The 20,696-nt window shown below is 38.1% G+C and overlaps 1 protein-coding gene across 8 annotated transcripts in view; it reads right to left on the reverse strand.

Annotated features, from left to right (window-relative positions):
* The window catches only part of CCPG1 (cell cycle progression 1), a 66,870-nt gene that overhangs the window by 13,583 nt on the left and 32,591 nt on the right, over positions 1–20,696 (reverse strand). For 3 of the 8 annotated variants that reach the window (XM_063596655.1, XM_063596656.1, XM_063596659.1), the window contains 6 exons: positions 20,429–20,505; positions 19,074–19,275; positions 16,274–16,369; positions 13,924–14,175; positions 7,189–7,310; positions 1,518–2,923 (listed from right to left, as the gene is read on the reverse strand). In XM_063596655.1, the coding sequence (XP_063452725.1) occupies positions 1,518–2,923; positions 7,189–7,310; positions 13,924–14,175; positions 16,274–16,369; positions 19,074–19,275; positions 20,429–20,505 (2,155 nt within the window). The remainder of the gene's footprint in view (positions 1–1,517; positions 2,924–7,188; positions 7,311–13,923; positions 14,176–16,273; positions 16,370–19,073; positions 19,276–20,428; positions 20,506–20,696) is intronic. The other 5 variants (XM_063596662.1, XM_063596661.1, XM_063596658.1 and 2 more) reach the window with 3 other exon arrangements.

The raw sequence follows: 20,696 nt of genomic DNA on the forward strand, positions 1-20,696 counted from the left end.
TATCCTACCACAGTGTTTGTGTTCAAGTATCCCTAAGATAAGGATTATTAAGGATGATTAAGTAACTTAATAATGACCCCAAAATACAACAGTGATGCTGGCATTTGGATATGCCAAAGAGAAGCTATAAAGTGCCTCCTTTAAGTGAAAGGGTGAAGGTTCTCAAGAGAAATAAAAGTATGCTGAGATTGGTAAGATCTATGGTAAGAACAAACCTATGTGTGAGATTGTAAAGAAGGAAAAAGAAATTCATGCATAGTATATATAGAATTATGTTCTATCCCTGGTTTCCAGCATCCACTGGGGGTCTTGGAACATATATCCTGAAGATAAGGGGGGACTACTGTAATCTAAAATACAATATAATCTTATCCCACCCGCCTTGAAAATTCTTCAGAAGTTCTCCATGTCCTACAGGACAAAACCTTTAGCATAAAATGGGGCCCTTCATGGTCTGCATCTCTTATCCTCCAGCTCTACCCTGCTTCCTTAAAGCAGTGTATCTTCACATCTCCAAATGACCTTCCTTTTAAGTGAAATTCCCTTCCCTGTCTGCATAGCAAATCCTCATTTCTCTTCCAAAAGCTACTTTAAAAACTAAGTTCAGTTCAAAGGCCACCTCACTCAAGAAGCCTTTCCAAACACCTCCAGACAGCCTGAGGCCACCATGCCCCATACCTTAATTTCATTTATTTACTTAGCTTGTGAGCTCCTTTGAAGCAAAAATTTTTCACTTGTCTCCTCAAGGCAGCTTCACCTTTGTTCATTATAGGACTAGATAGCAGCTTAATGACTAAAGACACCAGAATCAGTCTCATTATTTTATAGACACATTATATTTATTCAGAAAGATTAAGTATTTCAAAGGTAAAAAATGAAGCTAACATTTGAAGATTAGGTAAGTTTCATGTTACAGAATATAAAGATGAAAATGGATAAAAAATTATTATGAAGTACACACATTAGAATTTGACTTGCTTAGTTTGCCTCTTTGTGCCTCTACCTTTATCAAAGATAATTATGTGACTAAGTATCATAACTAAGCTGGTACATGGAATGGACAAGTGAAAATAGGTGGGACATTAGAATTATTATATATGAGCTCTTCTGACTTCAGAGTAAAATTTGTGTTGCTCATTCCTAGCTTCCAAAAGTGAATAAATACATAAAAGATTAAAGGAAAATAATTTCACTTAAGGTGATCTTTTCATATAAACTATAATGAAAAGAAACAAACTTGGCCAAAGTAGGATTTTATATATTCTTAACTGATTTTTAAGATAAAAATTAAACCATTTGCTCAAGTCAAAGTGATCACGTTATAATGAAATGTTCCATTTGTAACAGCTAATAATTTTTAGACTCCATCTTTCAATTTATTCTGAATTCTCTCAGTGGCAATAAAGCACAACTCTTAGAAACGGTAACCTTACAAGAAACTCATCAAATCATAAAAATGCTATCCAATCTACAAATGTTACAAACTACTGTAATGACACGGTTTTATGTAAACCGACCTGGGTCCATATGGAGGGGAAAAAGTGTGACCAAAGAAGTGTCTATATATATATTCATCCAACTTCTCAAATACTCCATCATTATCTACTTCATATTCCTTCATGTTTCTAAGATAATCTTTAACATCATTAACAAAGTCAGTGAAGAGCTTCTGATCATGTATAAAGACACCATTTAGGAAAAACTTATTGATGAACTGATCAAGTTCATTCCAGTGACAAAAAGTATCCAGTTCTTTTAACATGTACCTTTGAATTATCTGTCTAAATTCATCCATCCTTATAGGATTCACCACTGTGTTAAAAAGGCTCATGGACTCTTGTTGAGCACAATCAAATACACCAGAACAAGCCTTTCTGAAAGAATGAGAATTTTCTCTACAATCATGCCCAGGACTGCATTTCTTTGAATTTGTATTTTTTCTGAATTCTTTAAAGTGAACTGGCTTTTCTTTCCTTCCATCATTTTGCATAGCAGGGCCTCTATTATGATGGTTTTCTGTAGGTGCCTTATACTGTGGATGTAAATGGTCACTAAAAACTGTTCTTGGTTTTTCAGCTGCTTCTTTTGTAGCACCAAATCTTTTATTACCCTTTTCATCAAAGATATTCTTGGTGGTATCTTTAAAGTGTCTGAAAGTGGATTTAACTGAATCTGAGAATTTTTTCAGATTTTCCTTCACAGCTTCTTTAGCCTGCTTAATTTTCTCTTTATGATGCCTTACAAACTCCTTGGTAGAATTCTTCATGGCATCAAATGTTTCCTTAACTGAACCCAAAAATGTTTCCTTTGACTTATTTTTAGCCCTGTGGCTTCCTCTTCCCCCTTTCTTTTTTCCATCTGTTCCTTGTTTTCCATTTTGATCTTTTGCCTCAACATACAATCTTTCCCACAAATCAGAACGCTGCTGTTCGAAGGTTAGCTTCCGTTCCAGCTCAGTGAGTCTTTCTTGTAAGATTGCTATTTCCTTTTTTTCAGTATATACATTGGGAGAATCTGACTTGCCATGTAACTGACTATCACTTAACTGCTGGAGTTCCCCCCTTAAAGCCGTAGTTACTAGTCGTTCTCTCTCCAGTTCTCTCTTTAGCATCTTTGCTTCTGTCAACAGAGTCTCCCTTTGACTAAGAAAGCTGTGTTTTTTCTGCTTTTCCTCTTCCAAATGCTGCTTAAGTTTCTGATTTTCTTTAACTAATTCAGTACTTGTCCCTTTATCTTCCAATATTCTAATCTGTTCTCTTAGTTTGTTTAACTCTTCCTGTAATGAGGATAAGGCTTTTTCTTCCTTCTCCAGGGATACTCTTAAATACTGATTTTCTGTAGCAAGGTTCGTTTTCTGAGTTTCAAAGGACATCTTCTCTGCTTCAGTAAGTGTCCAACACCTTGCAAGATTTTCTTTCAATGACTACATTTTTTTTTGAAAGAGAAGAAATAAAATGTCAAGTGCTTTAAAAGCTGAATTTAAATCTTCAAGATATAATACCCCATAAGCTTTTGTGTCTTTACTTCTACAGATACAACCCCCGGGTAGTATTTTCAATAGTATAAACATTGGGAAATACAAGGTTCATATGCAAGAAAACGCAGAGCAGAGAGCTACATCAAATTGAGAACTACAGCATGGTGGAACAATTTTTTTTTTTGAGATGGAGTCTCACTCTGTCGTCCAGACTAGAGTGCAGTGACGCAATCTCGGCTCACTACAACCTCTGCCTCTTGAGTTCAAGCGACTCTCCAGCCTCCCAAAGTGCTGGCATTATAGGCATGAACCACCGCGCCTGGCTGGAAGAATTTAAAAGACAGAAAGTTAGCCAGAGCTTGCAGGACTAAAGGCTTTTCTGAATCAGGAAGAGAGATTACCTTTTATAACAGGTAAAATTATTAGCTGGGCGCGGTGGCTCATGCCTGTAATCCCAGCACTTTGGGAGGCTGAGGTGGGTGGATCACGAGATCAAGAGATCAAGACCATCCTGGCCAACGTGGTGAAACCCCATCTCTACTAAAAATACAAAAATTAGCTGGGCATGGTGGCATGCACCTGTAGTCCCAGCTACTTGGGAGGATGAGGCAGGGGAATCGCTTGAACCCGGGAGGCGAATGTTGCAGTGAGCCGAGATCGCACCACTGCACTCCAGCCTGGTGACAGAGCGAGACTGTCTCAAAAAAAAAACAAATAAAAAATAAAAGTAAAATTACATCGAGAGCTGACTTACAGCTTCAAAAATTGTTTGTACTCAGTGTACCCTTCAAAGGATGAAATTCTAACAATCTTAGTCCTATTTGAAACGTTTTAGTCCTATGCAATTAACATTTCTAAGTAAGTACAGATAAGCCATAAATTCTATAACCATGTTAGAAGACAGACTGAATCTTGAACATTTATAACTAACTTATCCAATTTTATGGTAAATTTTTGAAGTGATTGTCACCCAGATTACAGCAGTTCTGTAATCTGTACAGATTAATATAACTCTGAAGATTAATCTATAGATTACTATAACTGAAAGTCAGCACCCGTGGTAGAAATCATGGTCAATTCGGCTTATAGAATTTTACTGCTTCAATAAGGGTATCCTTGACTGATTTGAATTTTCTTTCAAACATATGCATTAGTAACAAAATCTAACCAAAAACAGTCAAAACTTAAACAATATGGTTCAACAGGTTCTTAAAGCATTATACATCGAGTTAAAAATATCCTATGTATAAATCTGCAAAATGATACTTAAATTTGGCTTAATTTATCACAAACGTTATGGTTACCCCATTTGAGTCAGAGCAGTCAATTACCTGGATTCAGAAATAAGAAAAAAAAAAAGGAAAAAAAAATACAAGTCCTTTAAGAGAATGACACTAATATACACTTGAAAAATAACTATCTGAAATGACTGCTTCACTTTCTGGCTCATTAATCTCCAGAGAACAAATAAAGATTTAAAATTTAATCACAGTCATTTCATCTGCTCTACCTGTATGAGAGAAAAGAAATTTCTTCTACCCAACAGCAGTGGACTGTGGAGTAGAAGAGACCGATGCACTGGTGTGGCATAATCTTGAAATGCACAAGCACAGGAAGCCACAGGATGAAAGAAGAGTACAGCATTCCTCATGCAGTAAATATGATGTTGACATAAGTGATTGATAAGCAGATCCTGACCAGGTCTTCCAAAGAGCTTCAAAATCTATCTGATCCACACTTAACAGCCAGAAATAAGAGATCTGTAAAAACTGACTCTCTAGCTGGGCACAGTGGCTCAATCCTTTAATCCCAGTATTTTGAGGCCAAGGTGGGAGGATCACTTGAACCCAGAAGTTCCAGAATAGCCTGGGCAACATAGTGAGACCCCATCTCTGTGAAAAATTTAAAAACCAAGTTGGACATGGTGGCGTGTGCTTGTGGTCGCAGCTACTTGAGAGGCTAAGCCAGGAGGATTGCTTGAGCCCAGGAAGTTAAGGCAGCAGTGAGCCATGATCACACCACTGCACTCCAGCCTGGGCAATAAGAATGAAACCCTGTCTCTTAAAAAACAAAAACAAAAAAAACAGGCCAGGCGCAGTGACTCACGCCTGTAATCCCAGCACTTTGGGAGGCCGAGGCAGGCAGATTACCTGAGGTCAGGAGTTTAAGACCACCCTGGCCAACATAGTGAAACCCCATCTCTACTGAAAATGCAAAAAATGAACTGGGCATGGTGGAGGGAGCCTGTAATCCCAGCTACTTGGGAGACTCAGGCAGGAGAATCACTTGAACCCAGGAGGCAGAGGTTCCAGTGAGCTGAGATCATGCCACTGCACTCTAGCCTGGGCAACAGAGCGAGGCTCCATCTCAGAAAAAAAAAAAAAAAAAAAAAAAAAAAACCCAAACCCAAACCAAACTACAAACTCTCTCTAGAGGTTTATGCGTGGTGAGTTTTCCAAAAGCCAATGTTATCCTATGGAACCAGAAAACACTGTGGTGAAGAAGAAAATGGCATCTTCTAATACAGGTAGGAAAAACTGAACTATTTATAATTAACTTCAGAAGTACCTCCCTGTGTCTACAGCCATAACACCCTAAATGCGGCCAGTCTCCTCTGATGGCAGAAGCTAGGTAGGGTCTGGCCTGGTTACTACTTGGATGGGAGAAGTACTTCCCTGAAAGATACAATTTAGTTACAAAGTAGTATTTTTGTCTTTTCAAGAAATATAACCCGTAAGGGAAGCATACATAAATTAAGTGTGAGAATTGGGGGTGGAAAAATGAAGGAAAAAACAATAGCTTACTTTTCTTTCTTTCCTTTTCCTTTTTTTTTTTTTTTTTTTTTTTGAGACAGTCTTCCTCTGTGGCCCAGGCCGGAGTGCAATAGTGTGATCTCAGGTTACTATAACCTCTGCCTCCTAGATTGAAACAATTCTTGTGCCTAAGCCTCCCAAAAAGCTGGGATTACAGGTATGTGCCACCACACCCGGCTGATTTTCGTATTTTTAGTAGAGACAAGGTTTCACCATATTGGCCAGGCTGGTCTTGAACTCCTGGGCTCAAGCAATCCACCTACCTTGGCTTCCCAAGGTTACCAACTTTGGGAATTTGGGAGGTTGCCACCACACCCAGACATAGCTTATTTTTCTACCCTGCATTTCTCTCTACATCCTTCCTAGGAAAAAACTAGATAAGAGACCAGCTATTTTGCTGATCCTCATAAACCCACAGAGGTGTTAGGTAATGACAGAATGGACAGTACAGTCCTGTGAGACGAGATCTAGGTGAGTTATAGGCAGAAAAAGATAACATGCTCTCCCTTCCATCAGAATAAAAAAAACAATGGAAAGGAATAGCTATGTCCCCTGATCAAGAGAAGATCTTAGAGAGGCTATAAAACCACAACTCTCCTCTTTCCCTCCTGCCAACTGAAAATGTTTGCTTCGCTCTGTGAAAATAATGTTAATAAAAATGTCTATATACACATATAAAATGTCACTTATAAAAGATGTTAACTATAAAATAGCAGCTAGGGATAAGAGTTCTTAAGTCAAATCCTTAAGAATCAATTAATTAGCTCTCCCAAACAAAACAAAACAAAACAAAAAAAGGCCATGGCCGGGCATGGTGGCTGACACCTGTAATCCCAGCACTTTAGGAGACTGAGGTGGGTAGACGGAGGTCAGGAGTTCGAGACCAGCGTGGCCAACGTAGTGAAACCCCGTCTCTACTAAAAATACAAAAAAATTAGCCGGGCATAGAGGTGCACACCTGTAATCCCAGCTACTTGGGAGGCTGAGGCACAAGAATCGCTTGAACCCAGGAGGTGGAAGTTGCAGCAACCTGAGGTTGCACCACTGCACTCCAGCCTGGGCAACAGAGCGAGACTCCATCTCAAATAAATAAACAAACAAACAAAAACAAACTAGCTCTGCCAGTTGCTACCTTGAGAAAGTCACTTAACTTTTCTAAACCTCTTTTCCACCTATAAAAGTTAGTAATTGCTTAATTCACATGTTGTGAGAATAAGAGAAATACTCTATATGGTACACTCATGACAATGACTAGGACACACTAAATACCCGTACTCAATTCAACAATGATCAGCATTATTACTGATTTACTAATCTGCACTAATAAGCACAATAAGCTCTAACTAATAAGCAAAATAATTACTAACAATTATTTTAAACACTGTTAGTGGTACATACCTTATAATCTATAAAAGATTCTTGTTCCTGTTGACACTGGGAAAGATAATCCTTCATATCATTCAATTCATCTTCATGTATCTTTCTGACTAACTGTTGACGCTTCTGAATCTGAATTGTGCCTAAAATAAATATTTTTATTAAAGGTATGTAACAAAAATATTATCATTAAATGTTTTACATATTTTTTAATATTGGTAATCTGCATATAAACTATGTAGTCTTTTGTTTTTTTTTTTTTTTTTGGGTTTTTTTGTTTTTTGAGAAGAGTCTTGCTCCATTGCCCAGGCTGGTATGATCTCAGCTCACTGCAACCTCTGCCTCCCTGGTTCAAGCAATTCTCGTGACTCAGCTTCCCGAGTGGCTGGGACTACAGGCAAGCGCCACCAGGCCCAACTAATTTTTTATAGAGACAGGGTTTTGCCATGTTGGCCAGGCTGGTCTCAAACTCCCGGCCTCAAGTGATCCACCCACCTTGGCTTCTCAGAGTGCTGGGATTACATGTGTGAGCCACTGTGCCTGGCCATAACCTATGTAATCTTGACAATCATTTCATTCAGAGTATCAGCATTTCACCGTTCTTTAAAAATTCTGATTACATAAATAGAGAATAAGGAACTGAGGCTGGGCACAGTGGCTCACGCCTGTAATCCCAGCACATTGGGAGGCCAAGGCAGGTAGATCATTTGAGGTCAGGAGTTCAAGACCAGCCTGGCCAACATGGTGAAACCCTGTCTCTACTAAAAATAAAAATAAAATAAAAAAAGAAAAGTAAATGAAAGCCCATGATCAATCATTCATCAAATGGTGGTGAACGTTAACGTAATATAAGTAAGGCCAAGTAGGCTAGTTCTTAAAAACATTTATTTACATACACCCAGGAACATTTAAGCAGTTCACTATCTTTTGTATTAAAACACACAGGCCAGCCCATATGGCTCTAACCAAGAGAACAATTTATGTAATGTTCTTATCTTACTATATTGAAGGCACTCAGCTTTGTTGTTTTGGGGTTATCTTTTAAGTACAAAAAGTGTTTCAGCCTCCCTTATACAGAGAAATGAACAAACCCTGGTATTTTTTCACAGGTCATAAGTCAAGGAAAAATGAAAACCTTTTTTTTTTTTTTTAATATTTTGCCTTAAGGATACAACAAAGCCCAAAAAGTACAGCACAGAAAATAATTGGCTAATGGTGATTGTGCACCATTCTCAAGGCCAAATTTGTTAAGAATTCTGCAATGGTTAAATCTTTACTGGAGTAGCACTGTCCTTATCCCAACAGTGATAAAAGAATTGGACAGGCACAGTAGCTCACACCTGTAATCCCAGCACTTTGGGAGGCCAAAGCAGATGGATCACCTGAGGTCAGGAGTTCGAGACCAGCCTGACCAACATGGAGAAACCCTGTCTCTACTAAAAATACAATATTTGGCGTGAACCCGGGAGGCGGAGCTTGCAGTGAGCCAAGATCGCGCCACTGCACTCCAGCCTGGGCGACAGAGCGAGACTCCGTCTCAAAAAAAAAAAAAAAAAAAATACAATATTAGCCAGGGAGTGGTGGCATGTGCCTGTAATGCCAGCTACTCGGGAGGCTGCGGCAGGAGAATCGCTTAAACCCGGGAGGTGGAGGTTGTGGTGAGCCGAGATCGCGCCACTGCACTCCAGCCTGGGCAACAAGAGCGAAACTCCGTCTCAAAAAAAGAATCTTAAACCAACTAGGGTTCTTCATATTTTCATCCTAAAAATAAAAATGTTACTTTACTCAGACATGCTGTTCACATGCGTCATGTATGGGGGGAAAAAACCACGAAATCAAAAATAAGGCAAAATGCAGTTAGCAACCTTAACATTACATCTACTGAGTATAGATACTATAGAATTTTACAAAGAAAGGATGCAGTGATCACTATTTCTTCGCTTACTGCTCTAAAAATTATTTTAAATGTCTTCAATACATCTTGAAAAACACCAAAAACAACTTTTGCCAATTTACAGGTAACTGTTACATAGTCTAGCTATGATATTCTGTGTTAGAATTCATTTCCTCTCTTTAGATTTCTCAATTTATAGAAGCATGGCAAGCTTGTTTCAAAATTACTCAGCAGAATCCCAGATTTTTTTCAAATGTTGAAATTTATCTATAGTTCCCAGAGTAACAGAAAACTTCTGCAATTTCTATTTCAAACTGCTGAGATTAATTCCTTTGCCCACTGGAAAATAATCTAAAACTGTGTTGAGGTCTGAATTCAAGATAGTATAATATAGCATATGCTTGATTACTGTTTTAATGTGGCCTTTTACAATATTACTGACTAATCACTTGGGGGTTTTTCCTGCACCTTCAGCTACCTAAAGTCTTATCCTCAAGATACAATCTTTGGCCTAGTCATGTCTACAAATGCTGCCTATTTTACCATGTTGCACCGCTGTCAGATTTTGCTATCACTCCTATTAAGAATTCCAAGCTACAGATCTTGTCCTAACTTCTCATCAGAGCTTCTAGCCAACACATCCAGCTGTGTAGGGGGCCTCTTTGTAGGGTGGGAAAAAAAAAAAAAAAAAATCAAACCTCAACACCTGCCCCAAACCAAATTTGTCTAGAACAAATTTGGGTAAAACCAAACCAAACTGTGCTTACCATCTATTTATCATCTGGCAAAACTTCCCCAGTAACCCCAACTCCAAAAGTGAAGCAGCTAGCACATTTCCTACAATTTAATAAATTGCCATTATTTTCCATTATTCCTTCAATGTCCCTTATTCCATTCCCACTGTTATTCCAATTGTCAAGGTCCTCCTCACCAAATATCCAGATTACAGAACTCTTAACTGACTGACTATTCTACATTTTTCCATACCACCTTTTCCACACCAGCAGAAAGTTCCGGCACTTTTTTCCCTAACCTGATAGCAGGTTACTCAATAAATCAAATTTTCCTATCTAGATTCCAAGATGTTTTACAATACACAGTTGACCCTTGAGCAACATGAGTTTGAACTACATGGCAGGATGCAAAATCCAGGTATATGGAGAGGTGACTTTTCATATATGTGAGGTCCGCAGTCAAGGGACTTTAGTACGTATGGATTTTGGTATGGGGGTGCATCCTGGAACCCATCCCTCATGTATATCAAGGGATGACTGTAATAGCACCCCACCTATTCCATTATTTCTCAATACCTACACTCTGCTGTAGTCCAAGCAGTCTTTTCACTGCTCCCAAACCCAAGATTACTTCTTCCTCAGGTTATCAGATTCTCTGTCGCTGAAATGTTCCACCTTCCCTTGAGTCTATCATAAACTTACTATGATTAGACACAACTTAAATCTTACCACCTCCAGGATAATTCAGTAAGTGTATCCTTTGAGCTGTAATTCATTCTGTGCTCTATAACTTAGCATCTAGATATCTTGTTATATAATAGTCTGCCGAAGAGCCAGGTAGTCTATCAAATACTTAAAGCAACTCGAGGAGAAAACCAAATCAATTGAACTCCATTGATGATTTGGAATGTTGATAGTCACAAGCAAATGTAAGAATAAGAAAGACTGCTTTCTCATGAAACTTTTTAATAAAACTTCTGGAAGCATTTTCAGAACCAAATACCTGGAGTACACTGCTTCGCTATCCTTAGTCATGCTAGCTTTCTCTTCCCTGCAGTATAGATCTGCCAATTCAAATCTGTATGGCACCAGGGCTGGCAAACGCAGAATGATTCAATTAGTAATATGGTATTGTTAAATTATTATAAAGCGGGCCAGGCACGGTGGCTCATGCCTATAATCCCAGCACTTTGGGAGGCCGAGGCAGGCAGATCACTTGAGGTCAGGAGTTCGAGACCAACCTGGCCAACAGGGCGAAACCTCATCTCTTCTAAAAATACAAAAATTAGCCAGGCGTGCTGGCGGATGCCTGTAATCCTAGCTACTCGGGAGGGTGAGACAGAAGGATCGCTTGAACCTGGGAGACGGAGGTGGCAGTGAGCCAAGATCATACCACTGCACTCCAATCCAGCCTGGGGAACAGAGCAAGACTCTGTCTCAAAAAAAAATAAAATTATAAAGTGAATGAATGACTATGGGGTGCAATGACCGACTTTACGGTGAATAGAAAATTCAAAACGGCTCTGAAATCAACTCCAAAGAATGTTGAGATCAGTGCTGAAATTAAAAAATGTGATGTCTTGCCAGGTGCGGTGGCTCACGCCTGTAATCCCAGCACTTTGGGAGGCCGAGGTGGACAGATCACCTGAGGTCAGGAGTTCGAGACCAGCCTGACCAACATGGAGAAACCTCATCTCTACTAAAAATACAAAATTAGCTGGACATGGTGGTGCATGCCTGTAATCCTAGATACTCGGGAGGCTGAGGCAGGAGAATTGCTTGAACCCGGGAGGCGAAGGTTGCGGTGAGCCGAGATCACGCACTGCACTCCAGCCTGGGCAACAAGAGCAAAACTCTGTCTCAAAAAAAAAAAAAGTGATGTCTTTTAAGTAGTGACTTGGAAAAGTCATTTAGGTTAGGTCTTGTATGTTAATTCAACTAATCTCATTACTATGTAGGCCTACTTCCTAATATGTTATCCAGGCTTTTCATAGCCTGAAAAGGCTAATATCAAGTAAAGGACAATGTTTTATTAATTAACTATTAAGGTAAATTTTACTAATAACCAAAATCCTACATAACAGAGAAGTAACTTCTCATTTTGAAAGCACTTCTGTAAAATTATTTTTCTACAAAATATTCAAAGGTCATGTAAATGGTGAAGTTTTAATGCAATTTGGATTAACACTTTAAATCACTATCCAATTTTTTTTGAAGTAAGAAAAAAAGATTAAAATAAGATCTTCTCCATTGTTACCCTCATGTTTACTTGTGGAGGGAAAATCATACTCAAATACTTATTGATTGTTTCAGCTAGATAGTCTATAAAGGTAAATATATATTTCAAATCAAATCTTATTACAACAAATTTCAAGAAAGGATACAAATAATAGTATCTCAGTATTAAATTCAAGCAGGTATCCATCAGAAATCTAAATACATATTTTTATTAATATAAATACAAGAAACATATCTTGCAAGCTCTGACTTTAAACAGGTATTGTCTTCATTAAGTTTATTCTAACATTACGCTATGTTGAATAATATACCTTTTCCACAAATCCACATAGGGTACATGTAATTCTTCAATCTTTGCATAAGAAATACATTTTTCGAAGGAACTAGCAAAACGAAAAGTTAAGACTGTGGATTATGCAGGCAAAAAAATCTAAAAGTAGTTAATATAAAGCAAGCTAAAATTTGGGAAGTTGACAAGATCTAAGACATTTCCTTTTAAAGTGTCTCTACCCCAAATTCCAATATAGCAAAGAGAGTCAAAGTTCAGGTTTCAAATACTCCAGTCATTGTACAAACACATACCTTAAATAAGAGACTCAGGCCAGGCACGGTGGCTCATGCCTATAATCCCAGCACTCTGGGAGGCTGAGTGGGGTGGATCACCTTAGGTCAAGAGTTCAAGACTGGCTGGGTGCGGTGGCTCACGCCTGTAATCCCAACACTTTGGGAGGCCGAGGCAGGTGGATCACAAGGTCAGGAGATTGAGACCAGCCTGGCCAAGATGGTGAAACCCCGTCTCTACTAAAAATACAAAAAAATTAGCTGGGCGTGGTGGCAGGCGCCTGTAGTCCCAGCTACTCAGGAGGCTGAGGCAGGAGAATCACTTGAACCCAGAGGCAGAGGCTGCATTGAGCCGAGGTCGCACCACTGGACTCCAGCCTGGGCGACAGAGTGAGACTCCGTCTCAAAAAAAAAGAAAAAAAGAAAAAAAAAAAAAGAGTTCGAGACCAGCCTGGCCAACATGGCAAAACCCCGTCTCTACTACAAATATAAAAAAATTAGCCAGGCATGGTGGCGGGCGCCTGTTATCCCAGTTACTCCGGAGGCTGAGGTAGGAGAATTGCTAGAACCCTGGGGGTGGAGTTTGCATTGAGCTGAGATTGTGCCACTGCACTCCAGCCTGGGCGACAGAGTGGGACTCCGTCTCCAAAAAACAAAGGAGAGATTCAATGGTCTGTGAGACTCCTAAATGAAAAAGTAAAGTAACACCAATAGAATACCTTCCTCTTCTCACCCAAAAGGCATTTAAAAGCTTTGAATTGATAACATAATCAACATATATAAACAGTATCAATCATAATAAAGAGCAAAGTATAAGAACAAAGATGACAAACTCTCGATTCATGTGAATCACAGAAGCAACAATGAAAGTTACAAAGTATGATACTTACATGAAACCTCAAAGTAGAAATAATGAACACTTATTATTTACACATTTCAAATGTAACTATTTCAACTGGGATTTAAATAATCTTCCTAATAAAGTCACACTTCAACTTAGTTTAAGTGTGATTCTAAATGTAAATGATTTGCCTCATGGTGAGCATTTCAGATTTTTAATCTTCCAATCTTTTAACTTTAAAAGAGTCACAAACATATATGGTTATTATCCTTACATTTCTTAATAACTACTACCTTATTTAAATAAAAAGCTTTGTGAGATAGGCAGCACCCACTTCCCGAATGAGAAAACTGAGGCTCAAACAGGCTTCAAGTTTTCAAGGCCATACATTTAATAATGGCACTGAAAACAGATCCCAAGAGTCCTCACTCTTAAGTTCCTCTACACTATCCCATCAGGTTATGTATAACACATTTTTGAGTACTTACCATAGAAATGGCCAAATCCCATGCTGATTGCAATCACCAAAGCAAGTATAACACACTTATTGAGACCACTACTGAACTGACGTTTACTCAACTCCTTAGAAGGTTCAGTTTCTTGTTCAGCAACTAGCCGGTCTTCAGATTCTGAAGCAGAAACGGTCTTCTTCCTAGCACGGCGTCGTCTAAAGGCAGGACTGGGCTGATTACTGGTTTCATCACTACTTGATTCATCGTCACTAGGCTGAGATGAAAATACTATTAAGAAAAAAGTTGACATTTAGCTATTCAAAATCTTGGAAAAGCTTTCCCAGTAAAAATTATTTAGAATAATCAATGCCATCCCTTACATGCCTTTCTACATAAGATAGCCAAAAACAAAAACCAAACAACATAAACAAAAACACGGGTTTTCAACTCATCAACATAAAGCCAAAACATAAAGCATTTCAAATGTGATACACAAGAATCTGTTAATCATACTATTTGGTGCTTTGAGAGCCTATCTCTGTTTTTTTATTTAATCCTCCTCGCCTTATAGTTTACACTATTAGAACAATCTTTCATTCGCATAGCCTCAAGTTTCACTGCTGGCCAGGAGCAGTGGCTCACGCCTGTAATCCCAGCACTTTGGGAGACCGAGGCGGGCAGATCACCTGAGGTCAGGAGTTCGAGATCAGCCTGGCCAACATGGCGAAACCCCTTCTCTACTAAAAATACAAAAATTAGCCGGGCATGGTAGTGCACCTATAGTCCCAGCTACTTCGGAGGCTGAGGCAGGAGAATCACTTGAACCCGGGAGGTGAGCTGAGATCCTGCCACTATACTCCAGACTGGGAGACAGAGCAAAACTCTGTCTCAAAAGAAACAAAATTTCATTGCTATTACAGGTATAAACAAGTATTATTTCTGGAAAGAAAAAAAAATACTCTCTGTCTCTTCATTCAGTTTCAAAGAGGTAATTTAAGTGCAACTATTTAAGGAACACAGGAAAGTACACAAGCATTTCCTGTGACTTATAAAGTAAAATAACTACCAAAAGTTTCCTTGGGTGTATCTGGTCTCTAGTTTCATTTCCAACCTAATTAGCCCACGATCAAGGTTCAAAGCACTGTATTTTAACATAGGTTTCCAGAAGTCAGATGAGCCCTTCCCTTCGACTGCCACTCTTACTAGAAGGTTATTAATTTTACCCTCTAGTAAATATGTCAGCATGAGGAAGTGACACAACAGCTATCTCCGATATTAACGACTATTCTGGTGCTGCTCCTTTATGAAAATAATAGTAGAGAAAAACAAACTAGTCGGGAAAATTTGCACAAGAAATCCCAAGTCCAGGAAACAAATTCCCTGGAAAAAATCACCTTCAGTTTTTTCCAAATGCATAATTTCTTAACACCGTTTCTTATGTCAACAAACTATATGTTGACACAGAAGCTTCAATTACTCAGAAATAATTTCCACAAGCTACTTAGAGGAAAAGCACTAAAAATAAGGATAAAATACGAACTCGAATACAAAGAGCTCTAAAACAACAAACATTCATGCTCCAGAAAAGCAAAAACAGTTCTTCAGAAGACAGGATATCCATGCCACAGGAAAGCTGGTGATTTAGGTTAGGCAATATTTTTCAGAGATGGATCATGGAGTATTCAGTTCACTTTCACACTTACAACAATAAACACAAAGACAGAAGGCACTACTGAAATGAATGAATATTCCTAATATTTAGTGATACAGATGCCACTGAGAGATCTTTTTGGTCATGACCCTTATGCCCATCATGTTTATCTGGTTATTCTTGATCACTAGCTTTTCAAAGATGCCGTCGCCTCAGGTGTGAGGTTATATTTCTTGGACAAAGAGAAAGAAAGGAAGACTTAAACAAAGCATTACATAATACAAAGGCATTCATGATCATGGTTAGAGTATTTAAGTCAGGCTTTCTGACATAAAATTAAGATAGGTAAATGTAAAAACAAACCATTTGTAAAACTTATTTAAATAATTGTTCAATTCTACATTAACATTACCTTCATTATATATTCTAACAAAACAGCCTAACCCACATTAATATATTCATGTCCTTATCTAATGCTTCCAACTTTTTTAACCCATACATATAATAGCTGAAATATTTTGATTTTTAACTTCTTTTAAAAAAGCTTAATTTGGCCCATAGATGCAAGCAATGCAAAGGCATGCAATAAGCTTGGCCAGCTCCTTTACAAGAGATTCTGAACACCTGTTTAGAGTATTGCGGATGACAACAGGTATCTTTAAAGCACTCGGTAAATAGTAAATGTGACTAGGCACACTCAGCTCTAGAGAAGCTGGTCAGATTTAGTCACACCACCTTGGAAAGCGAGTTGGCTAGGAACATGGTGTTTCAGCTGATCATCCCATCCCCATATGCACTCAGGAATCTTCCACAGCTTCTCCCACCACCTTTCTTTTGTGAATAAACAGGAAAAAAAGAGGCATAAAGCTATATTATAAAGACTAAAAAGAAAAAAAAGAATTAAAAATACTTAATTATCACTTAACATTGTTATCCGTACAAAATTAAAATGTAATAACCATGCCTTCTTAAAAACATACACAATACAAACTTCTCTACACTACCAACTTTGCTTTTTGTCAGGGAAGAGAGTTCATAAAGAGGAAGCAGGCAGTGTTCTTAACCCAACAAAACGTACACTGCCACAAGAATATAAGTCAGGAGAAGAAAAAATTGAAGTTGAAATCCTTAAGGATGAAGAAAGGGAAAGGAAAAAACAAAATTAAGCAATGGCTAGCACAAAATCAGCAAACTAAAAGGGAAAAACAAAAACTATCTTTTTTTTTTTGAGACGGGGTCTCCCTCTATTGCCCAGGCTGGAGTGCAGTGGCGCAATCTTGGCTCACTGCAACCTCCGCCTCCTGGGTTCAAGAGATTCTCCTGCCTCAGCCTCCAGAGTAGCTGGGATTACAGGCCTGCGCTACCACAGGCAGCTAATCCCAAGTAGCTGGGATTACAGGTGCCTGGCTAAATTTTGTATTTTCAGTAGAGAAGGGTTTTTGCCATGTTGGTCAGGCTGGTCTCAAACTCCTTACCTCAGGTAATCTGCCTGCCTCAGTCTCCCAAAGTGCAGGGATTACAGGCATGAGCCAAAGTGCCTGGCCCCAAAACAAAAACTTTTGGCAACTGGTTTATATGTAGTGTTTTCAGTATAGTCCAAAATTTCGTCTTTAAACATTTGGTTTATTGAAACAATATCTTTAGGAGGAATAACAATGGGTAAAAATACAGTTAATCAAATATTCCTCTTAACTCAGTCCACAAAAATCTCAAGAAGTCAGAATTCAGAAAGAAGATAAATATTAGAAGAATGGTCTTAGAACTATACAACTTCCTGAAAAAAGTTAATATGTAATTTTTTTCTTTTTTTGAGATGGTGCTGGGATTACAGGCGTGAGCCACCACGCCCAGCAACAGTATGTAGTTTCTTTTACGTCTATGTCAGTTTCTTATATATCTGACCATTCTATAATACTCTGGCTTCAATTTGACTTTTCTGGGCCATGAATATTCTCGAATTAAACCAGAGGCAGGAAAGGAAAGGGGGGTGGGGAAACTACCTGAATACAACACAAATCCTGGAGTTTAAAAAATAATAATAAAATTTGATGACTAACAAGGATTCTAAAATCAATTACAATACCCCTCCATAAATAAAGATACTATGAATGCTATTCTAACAAAGCCTGAAGTTTTCCTCTGAACATCAAGAATGTCACATGAATATTCAAATAGCTGGATAAAGTGTTTTCACGTTCATGTTTATAGGCAAACCACTGATATACTAACTGAAAATAACTTCTCATTAAATGAGATAGCCAAGAATCTCTACTTTTTTTTTTTTTTTTTTGAGACAGGATCCTGCTCTGTCACCCAGGTTGGCAATCTGGGTGCAGTGGCGCAATCTCAGCTCACTACAGCCTCAACCTCCCAGGCTCAAGCAATCCTCCCACCTCAGCCTCCCAAGTGGCTGGGACCACATGCGCACACCATCATGCCTGGCTTTTTATTATTTGTAGAGATGAGGTCTCGCTATGTTGCCCAGGCTGGTCTCGAAATCCTGGGTTCAGGTAATCCACCTGCCTCAGCTTTACAAAGTGCTGGAATTACTGGCGTGAGCCACTATGCCCAGCCAAGAACCTCTACTTGACATTTTATTAGCTTAAACTGGAATGACAGAAATTCTATTGTCTGATTATGGTTGGCAAATGTAAATATTAAAGAACGGTAAAATCTAAAAAAATTATCTAAAATAGATACTACCTGTTTCCTGTTTCTTCGTCAAATTAGGAAATTTTTAGAATCACTAGCAGTGTTTCAAGTTGTCTCTGCCATAACTCACCCTTAGTTATAATTGTGGGTTAATAACTGATATATCCAGGAACTTTATACCTATATACTTATATCACATTAAAAGATGTTATACATACTGCTAAAACTGAGCTGAAGCATAGCAGAAATAAATCAAGCAACTCACACTTTAATCTCTGAATGAGTCTGTCTGTACAACGGGCATTGATTGCATTAAAAATGTGACTTACACTAGTGACATTTTCATAACAGAATCTAAAACAAAAGCTCTGAAGGTCAGGAGCTTTGGAAGACTAGCTGTATTGATAGCACCTTGAACTCTGTTTCACATATGGTAGGTACTCAATAAATGTTTGTTGCATGATTAATAATTGAATATATCTGAAGAGACTTTAATAACAATTTTTTTCACTATTTCTATATTACAAAATGTACACTACTGCAAGCAAAAATATTAACATCCCCAATCTCCCACTCTTAAAGATCTAAAAAGCACCAAAAGAATTTTGGAGCATTTGTGATTTTAACAAATCTCACACTGAAGCAATTTTGTCTTCTATTTAATGGCAAAAGATGGTTACTGTTACAGTAAAAGATTGCTATGCTCCAGAACAGTCTAGCGAAACACTAGGTATTAATAGATTTCACACACAAAAATAGTCTTGTCTTGAGTTTTACCCAAACATATTCAAAACTAGAGACTAAATTATTAGGAGTAGAAAACAAGCCTTTATATAAAGTGTGGTCGTACATGTCTTTAAGTCTCTTATCAGTGTATTCTTACCAGTTTCTGGCTGACAGAAAGTATACTGGCTGCTAGAGGAAGAGCCCATGTTAAAGTCTTCTGAACTCTGTGCTTCTTCAACAATGACAACTTCTTGATTTCCAATTTCTTCTAACTTAGGTGGCTCAAGGGTAACAATATCAGAATCATCACTGGCAGTTCCAATATAGATACTGTCTTCGGGTATCTTTTGTTCCTCTGCCTGAAGAATCATAATTTTAGAGATGGTAAGTTCAACAATCATTTAAGGGTCTTACATTTTCTTAGAATACAACAGTAGTAAGTATTATAGTCATCTGAGTTAAAATAAAAGATATGATTCCTACTATTAGTAAAGAATTATGCAATAGCAGGCTCATCATATAGCTTGAGAACACCATCAGATCCCTTGACAACTCTCAGAATTAGATCAGACCACTGCATTCTCCTAGTGGGCTGCAGAAGCTGAGAAGCCCATCTTTGCCCCCTCAATAACCACAGAAAAAAGAGCTCACTTCTCTCACGAGTTCCATGGTTCTATTCGAGCACAACTCTGTAGTGTGGAAGCCCAAAAAAGACTCACTGAACTTCTCAGGTTATGTACGTAATAAACTTCAACAGCTGTATCTTGTACTGAATGTATCTGAAGGTGTCCCCAAAAATTTCTATGCTGGAATGTAATCGCCAATGTGATAGTACTAAGAAGTGGGACCTTTAGGAGGTGACTGAGTTATAAGGGATCCTCCCCTGGGAATATGATTAAGGTCTTTATAAAACAGGCTTCATGCAGCATCCAGCCTTTTTTTGCCCATCTCCTCTTAAAGATGTAGCAACAAAATGCCATTTGGAAACAAGAGAGCATGTCATCAGCAAACATTGAACTTGTCCACACTTTGATCTTAAACTTCCCAGCCTCTATAACTGTGAGAAATAAATTTCTGTTTGTTATAAATCACCCAGTATCAGGTATTTTGTCAGATCAGTACAAACAGACTAAAACACCATGTAAAATGATCATCTAGCTATCTAGTTTTATACAGAAGTCAAGTAAAACCCCAAAGCATAAGTCTTAGGTTGTTACCAAATTTTAAAATGAACCACCATTTTAGACATGAAACCTAACAGTTTAATTTTTCAATATAATTCAAGAATGCAATCTACTTCCAAAAAGAATTAAATTAGAGGTGAAAAGATAGATCTTTAACACAATACCAGTAAAATACTTTGCTTAGATGTCCTCTAAGACATCTAACTTAGAAGTCAAAATTGCTTATAATTCAAAATAGGAATAGAATGCATAAATAGAATTAGAGGCTTTAAATAGTATTCTAAGGATACTATTTAACATATATCCACAGTGTAAAATACAAGTTTACCTCAACTGTTGAGCTGGCTTCCTCCAAAGCTGGATAAGCAGTTTCTTCCATAAGCACTGTGCCATTTTGGCTGCTTTCTGATATAAAGCAAAGATCAATATAATTATTTCTTAATTTAAAACTCTCTGTTGACTTTCTGCAGCCAACATATAATCTGGGTAGATGAAAATCTCTTCCTAATATGTTAGAATAGATTTAATGAAATGTCACATACAATTATAGAAGTCACTCCACTGTTGCTAATGAACTTCATTTATTTGAAACTGTC

Source organism: Pan paniscus, chromosome 16 (assembly GCF_029289425.2).
Source record: "Pan paniscus chromosome 16, NHGRI_mPanPan1-v2.0_pri, whole genome shotgun sequence".
Taxonomy (NCBI): Eukaryota; Metazoa; Chordata; class Mammalia; order Primates; family Hominidae; genus Pan; species Pan paniscus.